The sequence below is a fragment of the Dermacentor variabilis genome, chromosome 1 (assembly GCF_050947875.1).
Source record: "Dermacentor variabilis isolate Ectoservices chromosome 1, ASM5094787v1, whole genome shotgun sequence".
Classification (NCBI taxonomy): Eukaryota; Metazoa; Arthropoda; class Arachnida; order Ixodida; family Ixodidae; genus Dermacentor; species Dermacentor variabilis.
In genome coordinates this window covers 233,188,603-233,208,872 of record NC_134568.1, presented here as the reverse complement: position 1 = coordinate 233,208,872, position 20,270 = coordinate 233,188,603, and the positions used below count along the sequence as shown (strand labels likewise).

General features: G+C 41.5%; 1 protein-coding gene across 3 annotated transcripts in view; it reads right to left on the bottom strand.

Moving 5' to 3' along the window:
* The window catches only part of LOC142559316 (septin-7-like), a 114,996-nt gene that overhangs the window by 23,993 nt on the left and 70,733 nt on the right, over positions 1 to 20,270 (bottom strand). For all 3 annotated transcript variants that reach the window (XM_075670942.1, XM_075670938.1, XM_075670933.1), the window contains exons 10-11: positions 9,451 to 9,586; positions 2,805 to 2,968 (exon numbers count right to left, since the gene is read on the bottom strand). In XM_075670942.1, coding sequence (XP_075527057.1) covers positions 2,805 to 2,968; positions 9,451 to 9,586 — 300 coding nt within the window. The remainder of the gene's footprint in view (positions 1 to 2,804; positions 2,969 to 9,450; positions 9,587 to 20,270) is intronic.

Here is a 20,270-nt window from a genome sequence, read left to right as displayed (position 1 = left end):
AAATCAGCAGCCAAATGATAGCCCAGCCACCAAGCCCCCGGTTTGAGTGTAGCTCACCAGTCATGTTCATTTGCCTCCATGACGGCTTTGCATTGTGGTTACCGAGCTGCTGATGCGAAGTGGAGCAGCAGTGCACAGCATGTATTGACAGTGGTTGCACAAAGGAGCGACGCATGACATGCATAATTTTCTGTAGATGACGTGTGCTGCGTGGGCAACACAAGTTCCCATGCATATAGCAGTATGAAAGTGCTGGATTCACGTGGCGCTTCTGCAGTGACTGCATGCCATTGTTCGGTAAAGAGGGCACCCATGGGAGGTATTCTGTAAGTGTTCACCTAGTGGACTCTCCATTTTGCGGGCTGCTGACTATCTGGAGCAGTACGAGTGAGAAGCAGGTAGGCTGGGGGCACTTGCCTCATTCCCGCTAATGCCTAAGCCCAGCCAACCAGCACTTCAGCAGCAGCCGAAATGGACAGTTCACTAGGTGTACACTTATAAAATATCCCTCCAGATGAAAACAAAGCACTACAGGCAGGGAAATGACTAGTTTTGTCGATAGTCTGCCTCAGTCTAATGCAACCTTATGGCACTTGATCACTTGCACTGTGTTAGCCTTGATAACCTGTTGGAATGGTACCGATAACAGAAGTCTCAATTCATGAAAAGTGGTTGCAGTCAATTGAACCAGTGCAAGCGAGTGGAAGTACAGTGGACACAGGAAGAAAGTGGATATTACAGGGGTTCACTGCCTTGTGTGATTTGCACATCAAATATCCTGGCAGATACAATTCGATAATGGTGCACAATGTTTATGTGCAGTTACACTGGATTGGTGAGGGAATATTACCACAGTGCAAAACACACATTATTCCAAAATATAGGCTTGACCGCAGAACATCTGTCACTGCTAGCAATCCCGTCATCTTCTATTATCCCTAATGTCTGCCTCTTAAAAATTTCTGGACAAAACTACAGACTACCTGAACCGAAGGTCTTCACTTGAAAGAAAAAAAAAAAAAGCTGCAGCCCATAGCTGTGAACTCCAGCATATTACCCTTGGCCATAGAAAGCAATGTGATATGGAAGGCCGCACTTTATGGATATTAATGAAGTGGCTATTCCACCACACTGTTTAGAACACAGCCATAGGTATCACAGTCAATCAGCACAGCATTCACACTCATGACAATAAGAGATTAATGTACTTGTGCCACACATGTGCAACCAACAGGTAACTAAAATGGCACATGGGAATCTGTGTCGACAAATACATGATCACTCCAATCACAAGTAATTACCACAAAAATATCAGAACAATCTTAGAACCTCAAATCACCATGCAAATTCCCCACATTTGCACTAGCTGCTTCCGAGACTCCTATCTTAACATCAGTGTGCCAAGACATGTGAAACACGTCAATAGTAAACAAAAAGTAACAGCCGACAAATACTGCATATCTGGATAAGATATACCTATCTTCCATTGCAATGCATTCTGAATTAACAAACTACTAATAAAAACAATAGCACTGAAAATTTGATGCCAATGTGCACACTGTTTCTTAGAAACACAGAAGAACCTTTCATGGCTTGTTTCTGTGACAAAATATCTATATATACAGTGGAATCTTGATAAACAGAAATTGATTAAACGGAACTTCCTTAAATGAAACACCATCCTCATGGTTTGTTGGTTTTGTACTCATGAAATTGTAATCAGCTTTGTCTCTAAGTAAATGGAACTCCTAATAAATGGTACGAATTTCCCTAGATCCCTTGAGGTTCCGTTTAAAGAGAGTCCACTGTAGTAGAATCTCGATGATATTGATTTCTCCAGACCACTCAAGATACTTTTTTCTGAAATTCGTATGATCCATAACAAATGACAGCCACACCACCAATGAGAAAGTCAGACATTTTGCCTATTCATGGCTATTCCTTTAGGTTGAATAATCATTAATGGCTTTCTGGACGATTCTTCCGTCAATGTTGTAGAGGGGATTATTTTTAAATGTTTAGCACTGCTCTTGTTTCTTGTGTTGTCAGTGCTCACTAGATGCCACAGTGAGTATCTCTAAAGTGCACGTGTCTTCACCACAATCATGGAACACCAATATTGCAACCTCCGATTTCGCAAATGCAAGCCAAAGCTACACTCCCCTGAGGATGAGAGACCTTGCAGGCACCTCAGAAATTAGCATCACCCACCCACTATGCCCCAGCATTCGCGAGTGCTCAAGTCATCTCTAAAAAGAATGCAAAGCATTTAATTCCTTCTGGCCGGGACTTTTACAAAATTTATATCACCCCAAAATTCAGAATGCAGAATGCACAAAATGCGCACCTTAAAAAAAACAGGCAAGCGAGCAACGATCATGCAAGAAATCTGAGCTTACAAGCGTTGCGACAGCCTATAGATGCAACAAGTGGACGAATGCAAACGATAGTTATTACAGCGGCACAGATAAGGAAATCGATAAAGAAGGAAAGAAAAATGGCAGTTAATAAAGGGTTCCTGCAGGAAAGAAGGGACAGGGAACAAAAACAACTGTTAGCAAAGGTCCACTTGGTCTCTTGCACTTGCACTGTCTAGTTGTCACATGTTTCAATGACCACTGTTTGGACAGGGGAGCACACATTAATTTCCGTACAATAAACACAATCTGCTTGGATGCCTTTCTGCTGTTGGTTACACCCCCATCACACTTTACTTGGCACTGCTCTACTCCAAGCCCCAAATACTGCAAGAAGAGTATGGTCTCTACTAAAAGAAAAAAAAAAAAAAAAAAAAAAACACTCACTCTTTAGAGCTGCTGTCCACAGCCATTTTGCGGAAGACATCCTCCATATCCCTGTGGGCTATTTCAAAAGAACTCTTTTCCTTGTCGAAGTTGCGCCGCTTCTCTTCTAGCTCAAGCTTCTGCTGCTCCAGCCCCTTCTTCATCTGCTCGTGCCTTCTCTGCAACTGCATACATACCGTCCCAATATCAGTCACACAAGCAGGATGCGCTTCCTTTAAGTGTCAAGCGAAAACATTTTTTTTTGTTCAGTTTTCTGTTTCATAAAGCAGGTTCTGGGTGTAACAAAGAACACAGGATATTATTTGAGAAAACATAAATGCACAAGACGAAGATAATGATGAGTAGCCGGGCAAGTGAACAAGAGTTCAGGATCGCCAGTCAGCCTCTAGAGTCTGTGAAGGAGTATGTTTACCTAGGTCAAGTACTCACAGGAAACCCTGATCATGAGAAGGAAATTCACAGAAGAATAAAAATGGTTTGGAGCTCATATGGCAGACAATGCAAGCTCCTGACTGGAAGCTTACCATTATCATTGAAAAGGAAGGTATACAATCAGTGCATTCTACCGGTGCTGACATATGGGGCAGAAACTTGGAGAGCGACAAAGAAGCTGTACAAGTTAAGGACCACGCAAAGAATGATGTAAGGAAGAATGCTAGGCATAACGTTAAAGGAGTACTGACACAAAAATTTTCGATCTTGTTTTTTCTGCTGCAATAATTAGCTGACCCAGTAATCATGGCACGAAACATCATTAGCTTCAGAGTGCGACAGGTAATTATTTGGAGCCATGTTTGTAGCGACCAGTCCAAGTTTCAGTTTGAGAGAGCAACGAGATGGGCCAAAGAAGCAATGTAAACAGAGCTGGACACGTGATCGCACAAAACTGTGACGTACGCACGCCGGCGCGCAAGCCATCGTGAGCTTTGTGTTGCTAGTTCGTTTGCTATGCCTGCATGTGCTTTGCTATGTCCTCGTCATCATCATCATCCTCGTTTTCGTCCTCCAGCAGCAACTATTTCCTGCAGGCGGTAGATGACGTCGAATTAGACGTGGCCAACCACATTTGATTTGATCCACTACAAAGCAGTGACTCGGAAAGTGCGGCTAGCGACAGCTATCAATATGCGTACGCACCGGTACAAGCAATACAAGCCAATCATTGAGGGCGCTTTGGGAATGAAGCATATTCCGGAGCAGGTCGCAAGGTGAGGTACAAGTCGACTCAGCATCAGGCTTAGAGGTACGTAGTCTTGGTGGAAGATCATCGGACTGCTCTAAGCTCGGCCGGTTTTGTTTATACTAGGCACGCTCGAAATGAAACGAGCAAACCTGGCTGCTCTATAGTGAGGTCCATTCTAAGCGTCCAGCAGCGCGCATGAACTTGGACCACTTCTGCCACTTATCGATGCCGACAGTATAGCTAACGAGTGAGCCAAGCAATCTGACGATTGCTGGGAAACAGTATAAAGCTGTGTTCACACTACGGTCGTAACGCGCGTAACAGTTCTTTCGGCGTATCGAACTTAACGGCTGTAAAAAACGTTACAGCAGTTAAGCCGGCACCTTTGTTCACATTTACTGCTGCGTAAATTACGGCTTTTACAACAGGCCAATCAAATTTGGAGCTGCAGAATCGACGTCACCAGCGGTCCAATATGGCTCCTGTCAACATGCGAGTGCTGACCGAGATCGAAGAAATTCACGCTCAAAACAAACTTATAGTCATGTATTCAATCGCCCAAAGACGACGAAGGCGATGCAGAAGGGTTTGGGTGCGGCAAGTATTTCTCGACAGGGCCGTGGACGGCGATTTTCACAACCTTTTCGCCAAGCTTGAAGCGGCGCCACGATTGAAGCGGCGAGAAACTTGCTTGCAGGACCCACTCTGACATCAGTGAAAACTCGTGACGTAGTATTTTCTCGGTTGTTTACATTCCTTTCTTGATGTCGATGTCGCGCGAGGTGCTGTGTTTGGTGGTTGGCTGCGCACAGCACACATACTTTAAAATTGATTTTAAAGTCACACACAATGCCAAAGCTTCTAAATAAATATAATAATCTAGGCGTTGATATCACCCAAATAACGGCCCAACAACTGAGAGACTTGTATATGCATGATTTTTAAATTACTGGTTCAGTGTACATCCTCTCGGCTAGTATGTATATAAAGTGTGTATATATGCTTCTGTATATGTGTGTGTGTGTAGGTGTGCATACGAGTGTGTATGCATATACGGGTATATGAATGCATGTGTATGTGTATATATATGTGTGTATATAATGTTCAGCGGCGTATTCTTGTCTCATTTGTATTCGCCACGAGAACCACACAAGCTACTCTAAGTATTTTTGGTTTTGTCACCAGTGGCTCTGTATGGATATGGGTGTGCATGTGTAAATGCGAGTATGTGGGTTCATGAGAGTATATATGAGTATGTGTATATGTATGTATACATATGTATATGTGTATGTGTATATATGTATGTATGATGCATATGTGCTTGCATGTATGCTGTTGCCGAATATTCTGTAGAGGGGGCTGCGGGCCTCGTCAAGCTGCTTACTGTAGCAGCTTTTACTTGCAGCCTCCTCCATCAAGTAGATGGAAATAAAGCTATTCTATTCTATTCTATTCTAAATATGTTCTAAGCTGTATTCACTGTTGATATTTTGCAGACGGTGTGCGTGTGCCCACATAAATTGATCTCACACATTAACTCGACTTTGAAATTTTGTGTCAGTACTCCTTTAAGAGACAAAGAGAGCAGTCTGGATTAGAGAGCAGATGGGGATAGCAGATATTCTAATGGTCATTAAGAGAAAAAATGGAGCTGGGCAGGTCATGTAATGCGTAGGTTAGATAACCGGTGGGCCATTAGGGTTACAGAATGGGTGCCAAGATAAGGAAAGCGCAGTCGAAGACGGCAGAAGACTAGGTGGGGCAATGAAATTAGGAGATTTGCAGGCGCTAGTAGGAATCGGTTGGCGCAGGATAGGGGTAATTGGAGATAGCAGGGAGAGGCATTCGTCCTGCAGTGGACATAAAATAGGTTGCTGCTGATGATGAGATAGCTTATTACAAGAAGAAACATTCATTAACAACCACACACATAACAACAGCAGATATTGTTCCAATATATGTATTCTTCTCCCGGAATGACAAACAACAAGGTACACTAAGCCAATTCATTTTGGGTAGGTTTCTTAGCTTATCACTATTGCAGTGATGGTTTCGTACTTGAATCTAACGTGCACATAAGTGCTTGTTAGAATTGGATAAATAGGGCATATAAAATGTAATAATGGCTCAACACTGCAAACTATCTCACTACAATGTTTTCCCCCCCTCAAAAAGCATGACATTTACTAACAGGTTCCATACTGCACAGTATTACATTGTTAAACAGGTTGTAATTTAGGTGAATTAGAGCAGATACTTGTTGCACTACTGTCTGGTATAGAGAAAAACTGGGGGAAAAAAAAAGCAGAGTTAGGCCCTTCTGGTAACCCTGAATGATTTACTGAGATAGCGCTCGTCCCGTGCTACTGCTTCGTCCTTGTGTCATTCTTGCGCTATGTATCACAGTTTGTATGTATCCCCCCAACACGCCCAAACTTCTTCCCTGCTTGAGAAAAGCAGCTAACAGCACAATGGCAACGGCATGGCTAACACAAGGACGACAGCACGACGACAATGGTGATGACAAGAGTGGTACGAGACCTATGACAGTTTGCTGACTGACACCTAAGACGGTGGAGAGCTGCCTTTGTGAGAGCAATGCTGAAAATACTGCGCTGAAAATTGTGCAGTGAATGACCATGCTTCATATGGCCAAAAATGTAAAAACCTGCCTTTTTAGCAATTTGACTACAGATGAAAATCGATTTAACGAAGTGATGACCACGCTCAAATTATTTCATTAAATCGGGAAGTTCGGATAATCGAGTAAGGCATTTTTTGGTCCTGCGAAATCTAAAATTGTAATGGAGCGACACCCAAAAGGTAACATGGCATTGTGTTTGCTGCTAACCCACGCCTAACAAGTGTAAAAAGTCCATGAGGGTGGCCCAATTACTGCTGCCCCTAACGTCATCTGGTACATAAGAATGCTAGCGACTGCAGAGTCTGTTGTTCCGAGCATGGGCGTGACGTGCAGCCTCGTCAAAATGAAGCTAGGGCCGTGACTAGTGTGCCTAGATGTTTTAACGCAATAGTGTTAGAGCGATAGTGTGAGCGCACAGCTCAAAGAAAAACCCATCTGCGTCAAAATTAGAAAGAAATTGCAGCTTCTTTTACTAATTTATTTCTGGAAAAGCTTCGTTAAATAGAGTTTAATGCAAGCTAATTTCGTTAATTCGGGTTGATGACAACACTGAACCTTATGGGTACTTGCGAGGGAATGGAAATTTCATCGTTAGATCGGGAACTTCGTAAAATCTGGTTTCGTTAGATTGAGTTTTAACTGTATCTAAATTACTGTATGACCCTAAAATGTTGCACATCTCATCTTCCGTTCACTGATGCTATCTGTGACATATACCGTATTTACTCGCATAATGATCACACTTTTTTGCCAGAAAAATTGATGCAAATTCAGGGGTGCGATCATTACGCAAGCTAAATTGCTCGCGGAAAAAAAAAAAAAAAATTTTTTTTCATCACACGTTTCCTGCGGGATGCTGGTGCGGGACACCAAAATAAAAATGGCGGCCGGCGGAGCAAGCCGAACGCGCCGAACGCGATTTTTTCCTTCTCGTGAGTACATTAAATGCATTGAAACAGTTTCTTCCGTATCAGTAATGAATAATATTGTTAATATCGGCAAGTCTGCAGCAATAACATAGCCATGTCCACTTTGAGAGGGCAGAAACAGATGGGCGCACTTAGCTGCCAGTGACAGAAACACATGGCCAGCATGCTGCGGAAACTGCGGCATCTGTCTTCACTACTATCCTAATACGGCACGTTTCTGCTAAGGGTGGGCGAATATCTTAGCTGTGTTACAAGCGTTGGCGTATGAATAGGGTACACTTTTAACCTATCAGTGTAAACGCGGCTACTATCGTTGCCGCTCGCAATTTGTTGCGTGCCCAGGAGTGCAGATGAGAAGAATTGAAAGACGCCTTTTTTGTTGTTGACCACAACCATTATAAAGCCTACACATAATAAAGGCAAGTTTGGTTGTACCTCTTTTTGTGATGAAAGTGCGGAAAGTGATGAAGTGAGGCATCTACTTAGAATGTTTGGTGCATGCAGACCGCTTGGTTTGTCTTGAAGAGTCGTTCGCGTAGCATTCGACAGATGGTAAGCGCGATCATTATTAGCTAGACTTGGCACACGACATATCGCTGCGGCAAGTTCGGGGTGCGATCATTACACGGGGGGGGGGGGAAGAGAGAATTTTGACGACAAAATTCAGGGGTGCGATCATTATGCGAGTAAATACGGTATTATCTCAGTATCTTCTTTAGCTTGCCAATGAGAATGATTTGAAGTGTGCACTGAAGCAGGACATTACATTTATTTGTTTTTTAAAACATTACTGCTTTGTGAAGTAAAATTTAAACACAAAAACCCATAACTGAAGAATAAGCTTCTCTAAAGTATTACAAAGAGGGCCTGCAACCAAGTAAGCAACCCATTTGTTTTTTTCAAAATTAGCAAATTAGCCAGCAGCAGGCAAGTGTCATTGAAGCACAGTGAATGGGAATCGCACTACGATAAATCAGGGCAGCACCTTGAGTGGAGGAATGTTTAAACTTTCAGCATCACTGGCGTAACAATATATTTCCACATTTACATCCTGTCATGTTCCTTTTGACATTCCTTTTGTCGGACAAGAATGCAAGGACCATACCAAGAGAGCATTTGCCATTATCCGTGTCATCTTATTTCTGCACAGCCAAAAATAAACTACTGTGTTCATGGTATATCATCTAAGTAAAAAAAGAAGAAAAAAAACCACCTGGGGGGGGGGGGGGGGGTTGCGTCACCTTGGAAAAAAACCTGACATTGAAAGGGTTAAGGACACTATACCCTGTTTCACTGTACCTTGGCAAATGGCAAAGGCTGCGGGATTTCCACACTTCATGCTGAAAAGAGCCATCCACTTCTTAACATAGTTTCGTGGTTTCTTCTTTTTAAAATGTAAATCTTTGTTCAAAACAATTTTTGTCGTCATCATTAGGCATTTTTTTTTAGAAATATAAATACATTTGAATTTTTTTTCCTGACATATACATGTGGCGCTACCTGGCTTTCCAGTTTGGAAACGTGAATGTTGGGCCAACAGACAAGGGGGTGGGGGTGACAAATGCCCACGCACACATGGTGCATACATCATTTGGACACATGTCATGGGAATGTCTGCACTATGGCTTTTAGTTTTCTTTTTGAGCATACGACAGCTCTCACTTAGGCCTGCTGCAGTGGTGGGCGGAGTGATACACCGAGAGGTCATGCCAAGTTCTACCATGATACTGTTGGCCTAATGCGCCCGCAGCCTTCCTCGTTTTCCAAGTTACGGTGGAACAGTATAGGCTGTAAAATTTGCCATAAGCTTCCTGCAGTAGTGTTTTCATGCAAACACAAATGCTTGGTAGGGAAAGAGTAATAATAATGAGAAATGCAGGGCTGACTTACGTCCGCTTCAGACTCCTTAAGCTTCTGCATCTTCTCGCGGACCTTCATCTCAAACACCTGCTCCATCTCTTTCTCCATGCGTTGCATCTTAGCTTCATGGTCTTTCTTTTCCTCTTCCATTTGTGCCAGTGGATTCCTGCAGGGCAACCATAGCCCCGAAATGGCCAAGTGGGTGACAAGAGAGTGCCCTTTTAGTATTTACAAACGTGACATACAAGATCACATGCTGCATGCACGTTTATCTCCACTCATTGTAGCAACTGAAGACTGCACGCTTCTATATGAAGGAAACGGACAAAACCATTAATCTCGCAGGTTAGATATGTACCGGTTAGTTCAGCGATGACTGTTTCTAATGGTTACAAATGCATGCAAGATGAAATTACAATTTTTGCTGCACAATAAGCATAGTAGTGGCACACGTGAGAAACTGTGTGATAATTGCACATGCAATTGCAACTGTGGTCTTTGCTAAGGTTTACTAATTGAGTCTGAAATCATTAACTTAATGCATGTGTCATGACTGTGGCATGCTGACCAATGCTCGACATATGTCCCCTTGGTAGAAATCCAGGAACTAGCACAAATTGCAATATATGCACCCCAAACTTGTGGCTTCCAATGTACAATTACAACAAGTGCTCTCAAGTAACTTAAGCTAATTAGTGAAATTAAGTTAATGGGCCCCTCACTAGGTCTCGGCATTGCAAACCAAGTGTGTAGATCTTGTCGTGATGATTGTGTCAGATAAATATTAGGTATGTCATGAAAACATCTAAAAATTTAAATGAGAGCCTGTGCCCCATTATTTTTTATTTTTCTAACCAACAAAGACAACGTTGAAGGTTTAGCCTAACAGATCACACTTTCTGCCTGCAATATCAGGTCAGGACAAGATAGATGCTGCATAGAAATATCCAGCTCTAACGTGAAAAACATGAAGATTCCAGTGAAAGAGTATGCAATAGCGCCATCGGAAATGCACTGTGCAGCAAGACAGGAAAAGAGAAATAAAGGCTTGTGGTGTAAACCTGACATGGCCTCTTGCCTTTGATATGGGAGAAGGTGTGGGAGGAATGTCACTAGTGAACACCAGTTTAGGCAATGGGAGAGAGCTGCTGCTGTGGAGAGGGTACCTTCCTTATTGCATTATTTGCTCCTACGTCCGATATTGCTAAACCTTAGTGAAAGATTGATGTGATAGCTCCCTCGACAGCGCTTTAGAACTTGGTGAATAATAAAAACTTTCTATGGTCTAGCCTTGCAACGTTAAGCTGCGCTTACTGCACAGTTTCCGGTGTCCTATTAAAAAATTAGAACTTAAGTTCCCTATTTTTAATACTTGTAGACAGTCATCATAGAAGCACGTCATATGTAGCAGAGGTGAAGATAATCTGCCAGAATCATTACATGAAGATGGTTTACAGAATCAAAGTATAAGGTTGCTTGCTGCAATTTTCAGGGTCTATAAAGGTCTCTCACAAAGAAATTCAAGGATATTTACGGACTTTGTAGGCCTTGTGCTGCTAAGTTCAATGACATTGAGGGTTGCAACGTGTAGCAGCATGTGCACAAAGCTAAACTGATGTTATTCATGAACAACATTTAATACACTGTGGGAAAAGAATACACTGTCTTGTAACCAGGCTCACATTAAGTTAAAGGAAATGTGCATGATTTCTCTTGTACTCCTTATTTTTTTGCTTTTCACTGTGTTCAATATGCCTCTGACCTTTAAATGTATGTGATGTTAGATCAAACTTTTCCAATCCATGGTGCGCAGCTCATACCTAATGCAGCACCATTATTTGTCTGCTTTAAATCCAGAAGTTGTGCTTTTTCTTTTGTGTATGCAGTCCTAGTGAATTCTAGACCACACGGCAGATGAACCACATCCAACACAATGCGAGATGAATGAGGTATCCTCGATATTGTAAACAATGATTAGACAGTTCGGGCTGCAACTCTTGCCTACGGTTGCATAGGTGTGGATAAGCAGCAGTGTCTATACCATATTCCAGTGCATCGTATTTCATAATCTAACTCAATGATGGCACGAAAAACAGATTTATTTTAGATGCTTTAAAATTTTTCACTTTAGACTGATCTGAGCACCTAGCTTCATGATGGGAAAAGAAATTATGAAAAGCGTTCAAGCTCCTATCAAAAATGTGAAGCTTGTTTTCAATTAAAAAAAAAAACAAAAAACAAAACAGTGAAATGTAACCACCAAAGGAAAGTGCCAATGTACCAGCTACCCTGCATGCAACATCCAGCACAGATAAATATCTGATATCTGTGCTAAATGACAGGATGATGTTTTCTGCTCGTAATCATGAACCAACCAGCCCAAATGCATACCCATCCGAAATCTAATGCTACAAGTCCCCCGCTCAAGTGAGCACACCTCTTCACAGTCAAAGAGATAGCACACTGATGCAAGTGATATGCTTGTTTTTATCCGAAAGGCCCAAGTATTCCCCTGGCCTTCTCAGACTCCCCTCACAGAAAATATGGCATTGCATTAAGCAGGGCACACATAAGAGAACACCCTTGCATGCACCATTTCAGTCAATGTGGTTGCACACTCCCTTAACTGTAGTTGACATTTTTGGCAGTGTAATACACAAAAGACAACAGAAATACTACTTCAAGCCTCTCAGTCAAAGAAGCATCATAATGACATGTGTATCAGTGTGCATTACCGACTCCGACTGAAAAAGAGTATGCTTATTTGAATAGTGGCTTATATATAACAATAACTATCAGACATTCGTTTGCACAACATGCGGTGTTAAAGTAGCTACTGCAGTGGCATATATACACTTTCGAACTTCTGGAGTTCTTCAAGGTCCCATACGGAGACCGAACATTGTTTTCAAATAGTAATAGTAATTATGCATCACTGTACATGAATTTGCTCATTGCAGGAAACAAATTTACCTACATTGAACATATGGTGCACAATATACAGTAACAAGAGTGTTAGTAAGCAGGTGTCATAAACAAAGATCTTAAATGCTAAACAGTGCAGGAGCCAATTTTTGTGTTTTTAAATAACAAAACTTAGAACAGTATAAAATATATTTAAAGTGGAAATAAATGGTTACCTTCAAGATCGTTCCAAAATGCTGTGGTCAATTATTTATCAATATTCTAGAATAGCATTGCTGACCAATGGAATAACAGATTGCCCTAAGAACCATATACATTCTGATCTACCTCCTTATGCATCCATTTTTTGTGTAGGAGTATGGCAATACCTGATACAGCAACTACTCAGAAAACTATAAAGACAGCTAGTGAACACTAATTACAACCTCTAAATTTTTTTTTAGCACAATGTATGTATGCTAATCTATCAAATAAGCATAATAGCACATATTGTAGCAGTTAGGGCACACATCTTTTTGTGTTTCACTGTTTTTTATGGAACAGTTTCAAGTGGACACTTATTTAAAAATTAGGCTAAAATATCATGAAATTAAGTGTGAAACCTTGTCAAGGTGCCATTTCATCTGAGTTGTGTTAACAGTATAAACCTTACACTCTTGCAGAGAAGGTAAAATTGGATACACACTATTAACACAGCAGCAAGTCTACTAAGCTGAGAAAGAGAAAGAAGCTTTAATGAGATGCTAAAGATTTTAGCCTACCGTTTTGCCTGACATGCCACTCCTGATGCTGGGTGAGTACAAAGCTGAGCCTCAAGTAAGCCAAATACTAAAACCTGATATACTTACTAAAGCTGGAACTACATAATGGTACCACAATCTCTGCTAATAACCATACATTAAAGATGCCACTGCATTAACCACTGTGCCTAGTATTTTGTACCCTGCTTCTCATGCCACAGGGACAAATGGCAACAGGCTTCAAATTATACAGTGTAATCATTAAAATAAACATGGCAGTTTCTTTTCGTCATTTATTTAAGAGCAGTTTTATTAAGTCTGACGACTACAGATATAACATCCCTCCAATGCCTTGCCATGGCACAAGGTGCAATGAAGATCACACACCATTATTCAGTTTCACTGTTGACCATACAACCATTGCTATGCATGTACAGCCATTAAGTACAGTCTCAATGCTTCTGACACACACACACACACAAAACTCAACATGCAGAGGAGAAAAAATATAGATTTTAGGTGATAGGTATGCTATCTTGCAGTTATGCAACATTGCATTACTTGACCAAATTTGTTAAGAAGGAGGGCACAAGCGCTCCTTCTTTGTTAAGAAGGAGTCAATTCTGCATCATCTTGTGCAGTCAGATTAGAAAATTTTACTAGTGAGCACTACTTTTTATGCATGCCTTGGGTCCTTTGCCCTAAACGATGTGCTTGAATTACTTTTCCAATACAGTTGAACCTCGCCATAATGAAGTAGCATCCGCTATGAAAATACCATCAGTATCTACTATATTCACAGTAAGCATACGCATTGACATTAGGGGTCAGGACCAGGTCCACGTGAAAGAACCTGCAATTTTTATGTTCTATTGACGGCTTGCTGCACTGATACATGGTGTGAGAGCAATAAGAAATTACATGCACTTTGTACCATTGCTAATACACAACTGTGTGATCAGCACGGTAACACGGGATCAGCACATTGAATCGCCAAGGTTGCGATCCAACCAACCCAATATTCGAGCATGCGTGTCCAGAATGTAGAATTTCAAGTTGCTCTTGCCGAGTACAGCTGCTGACAAATTTTTGGGCATAGAGAAGGATGCACATGGACCCAGACATTAGTGCTTAATAAAAAGAAATGAGACATCCACCCAAATGTAGCAAATCGCTACAAAGGAAACCGATACGGGTTCCTCAAAGAAAAGCATCGCAGTTGAAGAAAAATTCTACTTCGTCCGGGACTCAAACCCGGGACCACCGCCTTTCCGGGGCAGCCACTCTACCATCCAAGCTAACCAGGTGGCTAGCAGATGGCAGGGCGAAGTCAAATTTTTCAACTCGAAGTAAAGGCAAAAATTTGACGTACTAATTCAGAGGAAGCCCGCAAGGTGCTGAGAAGTAATTAATAAACGGAAATGAGATGGTAATAAAGGCAGCCGCTCAGATGGTAGAGCGGCTGCCTCGGAAAGGCGGTGGTCCCAGGTTCGAGTCCCGGACCAGGACGAATTCTTCTTCAACTGCGAGGTGTTTCTTTTTGAGGAACCCGTATGGGTTTCCTTTGTAGCAATTTGCTACGTTTGGGTGGATGTCTCATTTCCCTTTATTAATTACTTCACCTTGAGGGCTTCCGCAGAACTATTACGTCAAGGCCTTAATACTATGGCTGTATATGTGATCTCATGTTTTACTGCCGATGAAGTCTGCAGTTGGCAGTGAGCTTCCTGCAACGTATTGTTGCCAGCAACTCCCCACCGGCCTTTGGCAAATTTTCGTCACAGTTGTACTGCTGCTAGGCCTAACCAGCACTGCTTCGTTGGAAGTCCATAACAAAAGTTGGAGTTTGGTGCAGAGTTGACATGGTGGCAACCTTAAATTGTTTATGGCCGATTGCACGCACTAATTATGTCCGAAATATGAAGTGGCACAACGTGCGGCATTTGAAATTTCGATTACCATTATACATTGGCTCTAAGGATAGGCGGCGATGCCACAAGAAATTACAAATAAGTGCACATGCATGAAAAAACATGCGTGTGAAAAACAAGCGACGATTGTATTTGACTTCTGCTACCGCAATAGATACTTTTAGCCATGTGCAAATAAAAATATGCTTTGCTATAATGTACACCAAATTCAATCCAGCATTTTTTATTTTATTGCAGCGGGATAATACTCCACTAATATAAAGCATGACCAACCAAATTTTAGATGTTTCTTGTTACATCAAATTATTCATTATATTGAGGTTCGACTGTGTTCAACGGTACTAAAGTTGGCAGTAAAAGCTGCTTCAGTGTCATAACCTTGCAAGTGATACCATCTTAATTTGCAGAGAGCCACTCCTGGCTTCCTTTTGTAGCTTCGATAGCACAGAATACATGCCAGCTGCTGCAATGTTGATAAATAAATCGAGAAATGGCTGACTTTTGCACAATCACAGGGGTTTTGACATGCCAATGATGAATAGTTAAAAACAAAACATGTGCAGTACTTTTAAGAACTGCCTCAATCTTATATGGCATCTACATCCTTAGTCGCAGCACAAAAGTTTTTTTTTTTTTTTTTTTTTTTTACATGGTGGGGTAAGACAATGTCAGAGGCTTTGAGCAACACAGCATGTTACGAGATGGGAATTGCACGAGGAAACATTTAAATGCAGAAAATGAGCATGCTACAAGTGAAAAGAATATAAAATAATTTTGGTGCCTGCATCTTTTTTCCCAGACAAAACCGAATGTTCCAAAACAAAGGAATTATTTTCATAGGAGCCTTTTCTTTTTTTCCGTGTACATCAGTTAAATCTCACCGAGGTCTGCACAATCTATTGGTAATTTACTTTTTACTTTTAAGTACCCCACATTCATTAAAGCAACCTTTAATAAGGAGCAACCCTTCTTTATACTTTTACATTAAAACTAGTTTGAACACAGTTTGAATAAAAGCCCCTCTTTTATTTGGAAGCACCTAAGACAATACTAACAAAGAAACACTGCATTTTAGCACAGTCCTGTGAGCACAAGATGCTACAACCAGGGCGTCAGAAGGAAGTTCTTTTTGTTCTGGTTTTAGTTTGATTCCACTGAAACAAGTTCTGTTCCGGTTCTGCTCCGCGACAAACAAACAAAAAAAGAAAATTTGACCTGTAATGATTCATAATGGTTTTAGTTCACATGCAAACATTTTCTAAGCAAAAAAACAAACTGGCAGCAGCGATGGTTTCTGTTAATGCTGTTTCAGACCTGCGGTCACAGCATAAAGTCTGGAAAATTAGGCGGTGAAGGGCATCTGAAATTTCAGATGTCCTTGGCGGTGCTGCAAAGGCGTCTGAATTATCGGGCATGTCCAAAAAATCTGGCGTCGAATAAATTGGTCGTCGACTTGATTTTCCTTTAGTGTCCCTTTTAAAGACAAATGGGTACACAGCTAGAGCCACAGCTTGTTCACAGCATCTGTGCCATTGATCACTTGAAACAACCTATGGAAAGTCCCTATGATTTCACTGTTAATTCTATAATATACATCTACTGTACTCATTCTCCCTGCTTTTAAAGAACCAGCTACACACTTGTGAAAATTACCACCTGCAGCCACTGGTTGTGAACCTTCTGGGTTCTGCTTCAGTTTCTAACAAGCAGTAATGGTGAAGCTTCGATATCAAAAACATTGATTTATGATACTAAGTGATACATACACCTATATTTCAAATAAAATTTTACATGTACGTTACGGTGTATTTAACACCATCAGAATTAAGCTTCTTACGTGTCCAAGTTTTCACTGTAGCTGGCCTTTAATGAATGATTTGTTGAACCACGTTAACAACTTCAAATAGGATGCTGAAATTTATAATGTGCTAGGTCGCACTAAGGACACACAGAGATGTACTCCATTTGCTAGCGTCCATGTTTAGTCGACTGGTGCTTTACCCTTATGCTTGCATTTTTGCCATTACTGCTAAATAAATACATTGCATGTACCATCAGCTTAAATATTAAGATACGAACAAGAAAAAACTGAGTGGAACACACTTAACTACATGAGAATAGGATAGGCAATCAGTACGTAGCCAGTTTCTAAGCATGCTGTAGTTCCAGATGTGCATTTTGGAATCAATATTAAGCCACTGTTACAAATGTAGGCAAACACGGAAATGCTACTATACACTCTGGTCGATTTCTGATTGTTCGCATTTAATTTATACAAACAGTACACACACAGTAAGACATAAATATCTGGCTGCTTTTTCAACATTTCGCTTATAAGTACGTTGAAGAAAATAGGGCAGTGCAGGAAAGCCACTTTTCAGTATTTTAAGAGTGTCCTACTACAAATACAGTACAGTCAACTTCCGTTAATTCGACCCTGACGGGACCGACGAAACTGATTGAATTATCCAGTGCATTGAATAAAGCAAGATGCAGAAATACTGCAAAAACACACTGCTAACTGATTTGGTAGTATTTGCCCAATTTAACATGCCCCAGAAACAAACACATGCCAATTTTCTGTTTCCAAAACAGAAAACTAGGGCCTTATAATGTAAAACTATTCCAATATGTTTTATTCCAATCTCCTGACGTCAAATTTGCATAAACGCTGACGCAAGCATTGGGTGGTGACCCGCAGGGTTGTCTAAACAGACCAATCAAACGCTCTCCTTATTTATAGGAGGTCCCTTTTGTTTGCTTTAAAAAGAAATAACATTGCCTACAGTGAACGGCTTGTCTTATTAATTGGCTGATAAGAGGCGAGGAGCACGCTCAAGTGGAGAGGGATACAATGGGGCCGAGCCAGTGCACTGAAAATCTACAACCGGATGAAGAGGGTGGCGCCAGCATCTGTGATTGGTCCGTTTTCCCTTACTTTGCTTGCGGTGGCTGGTCAAAACTCGCGGCGGCATGCAACGGAATGTTAACAATGCCGCTAAAAAGGATCCTCAGCAAAGAAGAGTTGGCTGAGCGAGGTCGTAAACGTGCCAAAAGTGCTCGAAAACGTTACATGGCCATGCAAAAAGTTTTATTGTACGGAAATAAACCCATGCTCTCCGGCCGGTCGGGGTAACCAGTGCCTGAGCGATCGGCGACAGCCACCTTCTATTCCTTTCGAAACGGGGTAGTCTCCAGCAATTAAGGGGAAAAAAAAAAAAAAAAGTTTCATTCGGCGTAATAATGCGTCTTTAACACGTACAAGTCACTTTGACCCGGTGAGTTTTCGCGGTTTTGTGACATCGCGTGACAGGCAGGTGAAGTGGGTGCAGCCCGAAAACTTTTGACCAATAGCAGAGGGCTTATGGCGAAAAGACATCAAACCAGAAATAAATATTCTTTTTTTTTACATTTCAATCCTGCATAATCAGAGTGTACATGCCATATCAGATGGGGAGCTTTCGCGGAGTGCGTGACATCGCGTGACTGACAGGTGAAGTGGGGGTGGCCCAAAAATGTTTTTGACCAATCGCGGAGGGCTGATTGCAGAATTGGAATAGAAGAGTTTGGAATAACTTTACGTTATAGCGCTTCTAATGCACATTCATTGTTTTTAATAAGAAATAAAATATGTCGCAGTTTCACCTGAAAGGTGAAGCATCAATTGCAATAGTAAATTATTAGACAACTAGACGAAGCAAGGACCGCTGGCGTGAGGGAGAGTAGCAGCAGCAGCAGCGACCGAAATGCCCTTTGTGCTGCCTCTCGCTTCAATGCGAGCGTGGCGAGAACACAGCACACACGAAGCCGTCGGTCCTCGGCGCACCTAGACTCTGTACCCACCCGAGATCACTTTCAATATAGGGCCGGCGCGGCCACACCCCACGCATTGTTTGGACGTTTTTTCTGTCTTTTAATTTGATCAGTTGGTTAATTAAAACTATTATGTCACTCCTGTCAAAGTATAATTTACAGAAGTCAACTGGATAATGATAGTGCGAAGTTAATGTATTAAATTAAAAAATTAAATTATGGAGTTCTACGTGCCAAAACCACGACCTGATTATGAGGCACGCTGTAGTGGGGGACTCGAATAATTTGGACCACCTGGGGTACTTTAATGCGAACCTAAACCTAAGTAAACGGGTGATTTCACATTTTATTCCCATCGAAATGCGGCTGCCGTGGCTGGGAATTGATCCTGCGAGAGGTTAATCTAGAAGTGTAATCCCCACAGTACATTTCTCAAGATGCCAGTACTTTCCCTGCACATAATTTTCAATATATTGGTCCCTCTTCTTATGCAAGAAAACTGCCTCTGCCAGGCTAGCACGTTATTTATGCGTAATTTATGACCTCCATTGACACCAAACTGCTAAAGAGAAGACCACTAAAATTTAGACAATAAGGAATAGCCTTAAACACTGCACTTCATTGTAGATAATTACCCCAGCAGTGATTCACTCCCAAAACACGTGAAACACAAAGTGCCATGTACAGCTAGCAAACACTACAGACTTCATAACAATAAAAAATTGCCCACCTTTTACTTATCCCCTGCTTATCTAGCCTGGTAGATTAATTTTTTTTAATGAGTGATGCCGAGTGAGAAGTGGAGGATACACAACATGGAAGATAGTTCCATGAAAAATAATGTCTTAGGTTGCCATTTTAGTAATATGGAAATTGAAGCACTGTCAGCATGGTCAGGCTACCAAAGTTTGCAGCTTATGGCTCTACTGAATGCTTGATAACACATTGGAAAGCTCATTGAACGAGATGTCACCGTGTTTATTCTATTATAAGGCGAGGGTGCCGTAGATGGACTCAAGAAAAAATAAAATATACGTACTAACATAAGGCGATATGAAGTACACTCTTAAGCAAAATTACACCCTTTTGCCACACAACAATAATTGTCTAAGTCTTGCCCGCATTTCCTTTCTATAACGCGCCGAGCCCGGTACTTCCAAGTCACGAACGGCATGCCCGTTATCAGCATGACAGAGCATTCTTGACAGGAGAGCAGAGAGCGCAGCGTTTTCAAGGAAGGAAAGGCAAGCAAGACAGATGACGATTATTGTTGTGCGGCAAATATACACCCCAAAGGGTGTACATTTGTTTAAGAGTGTAGCTGAGAAAGTTTTCAGATTGGGCAGGGATTGACTGGAAGACCGAATGATCAGTAGTCCGAAAAACTGATTCACCAAGGCGAAAAATTATTTCACCTGTGGCCAATCTTGTGAATGTGGTG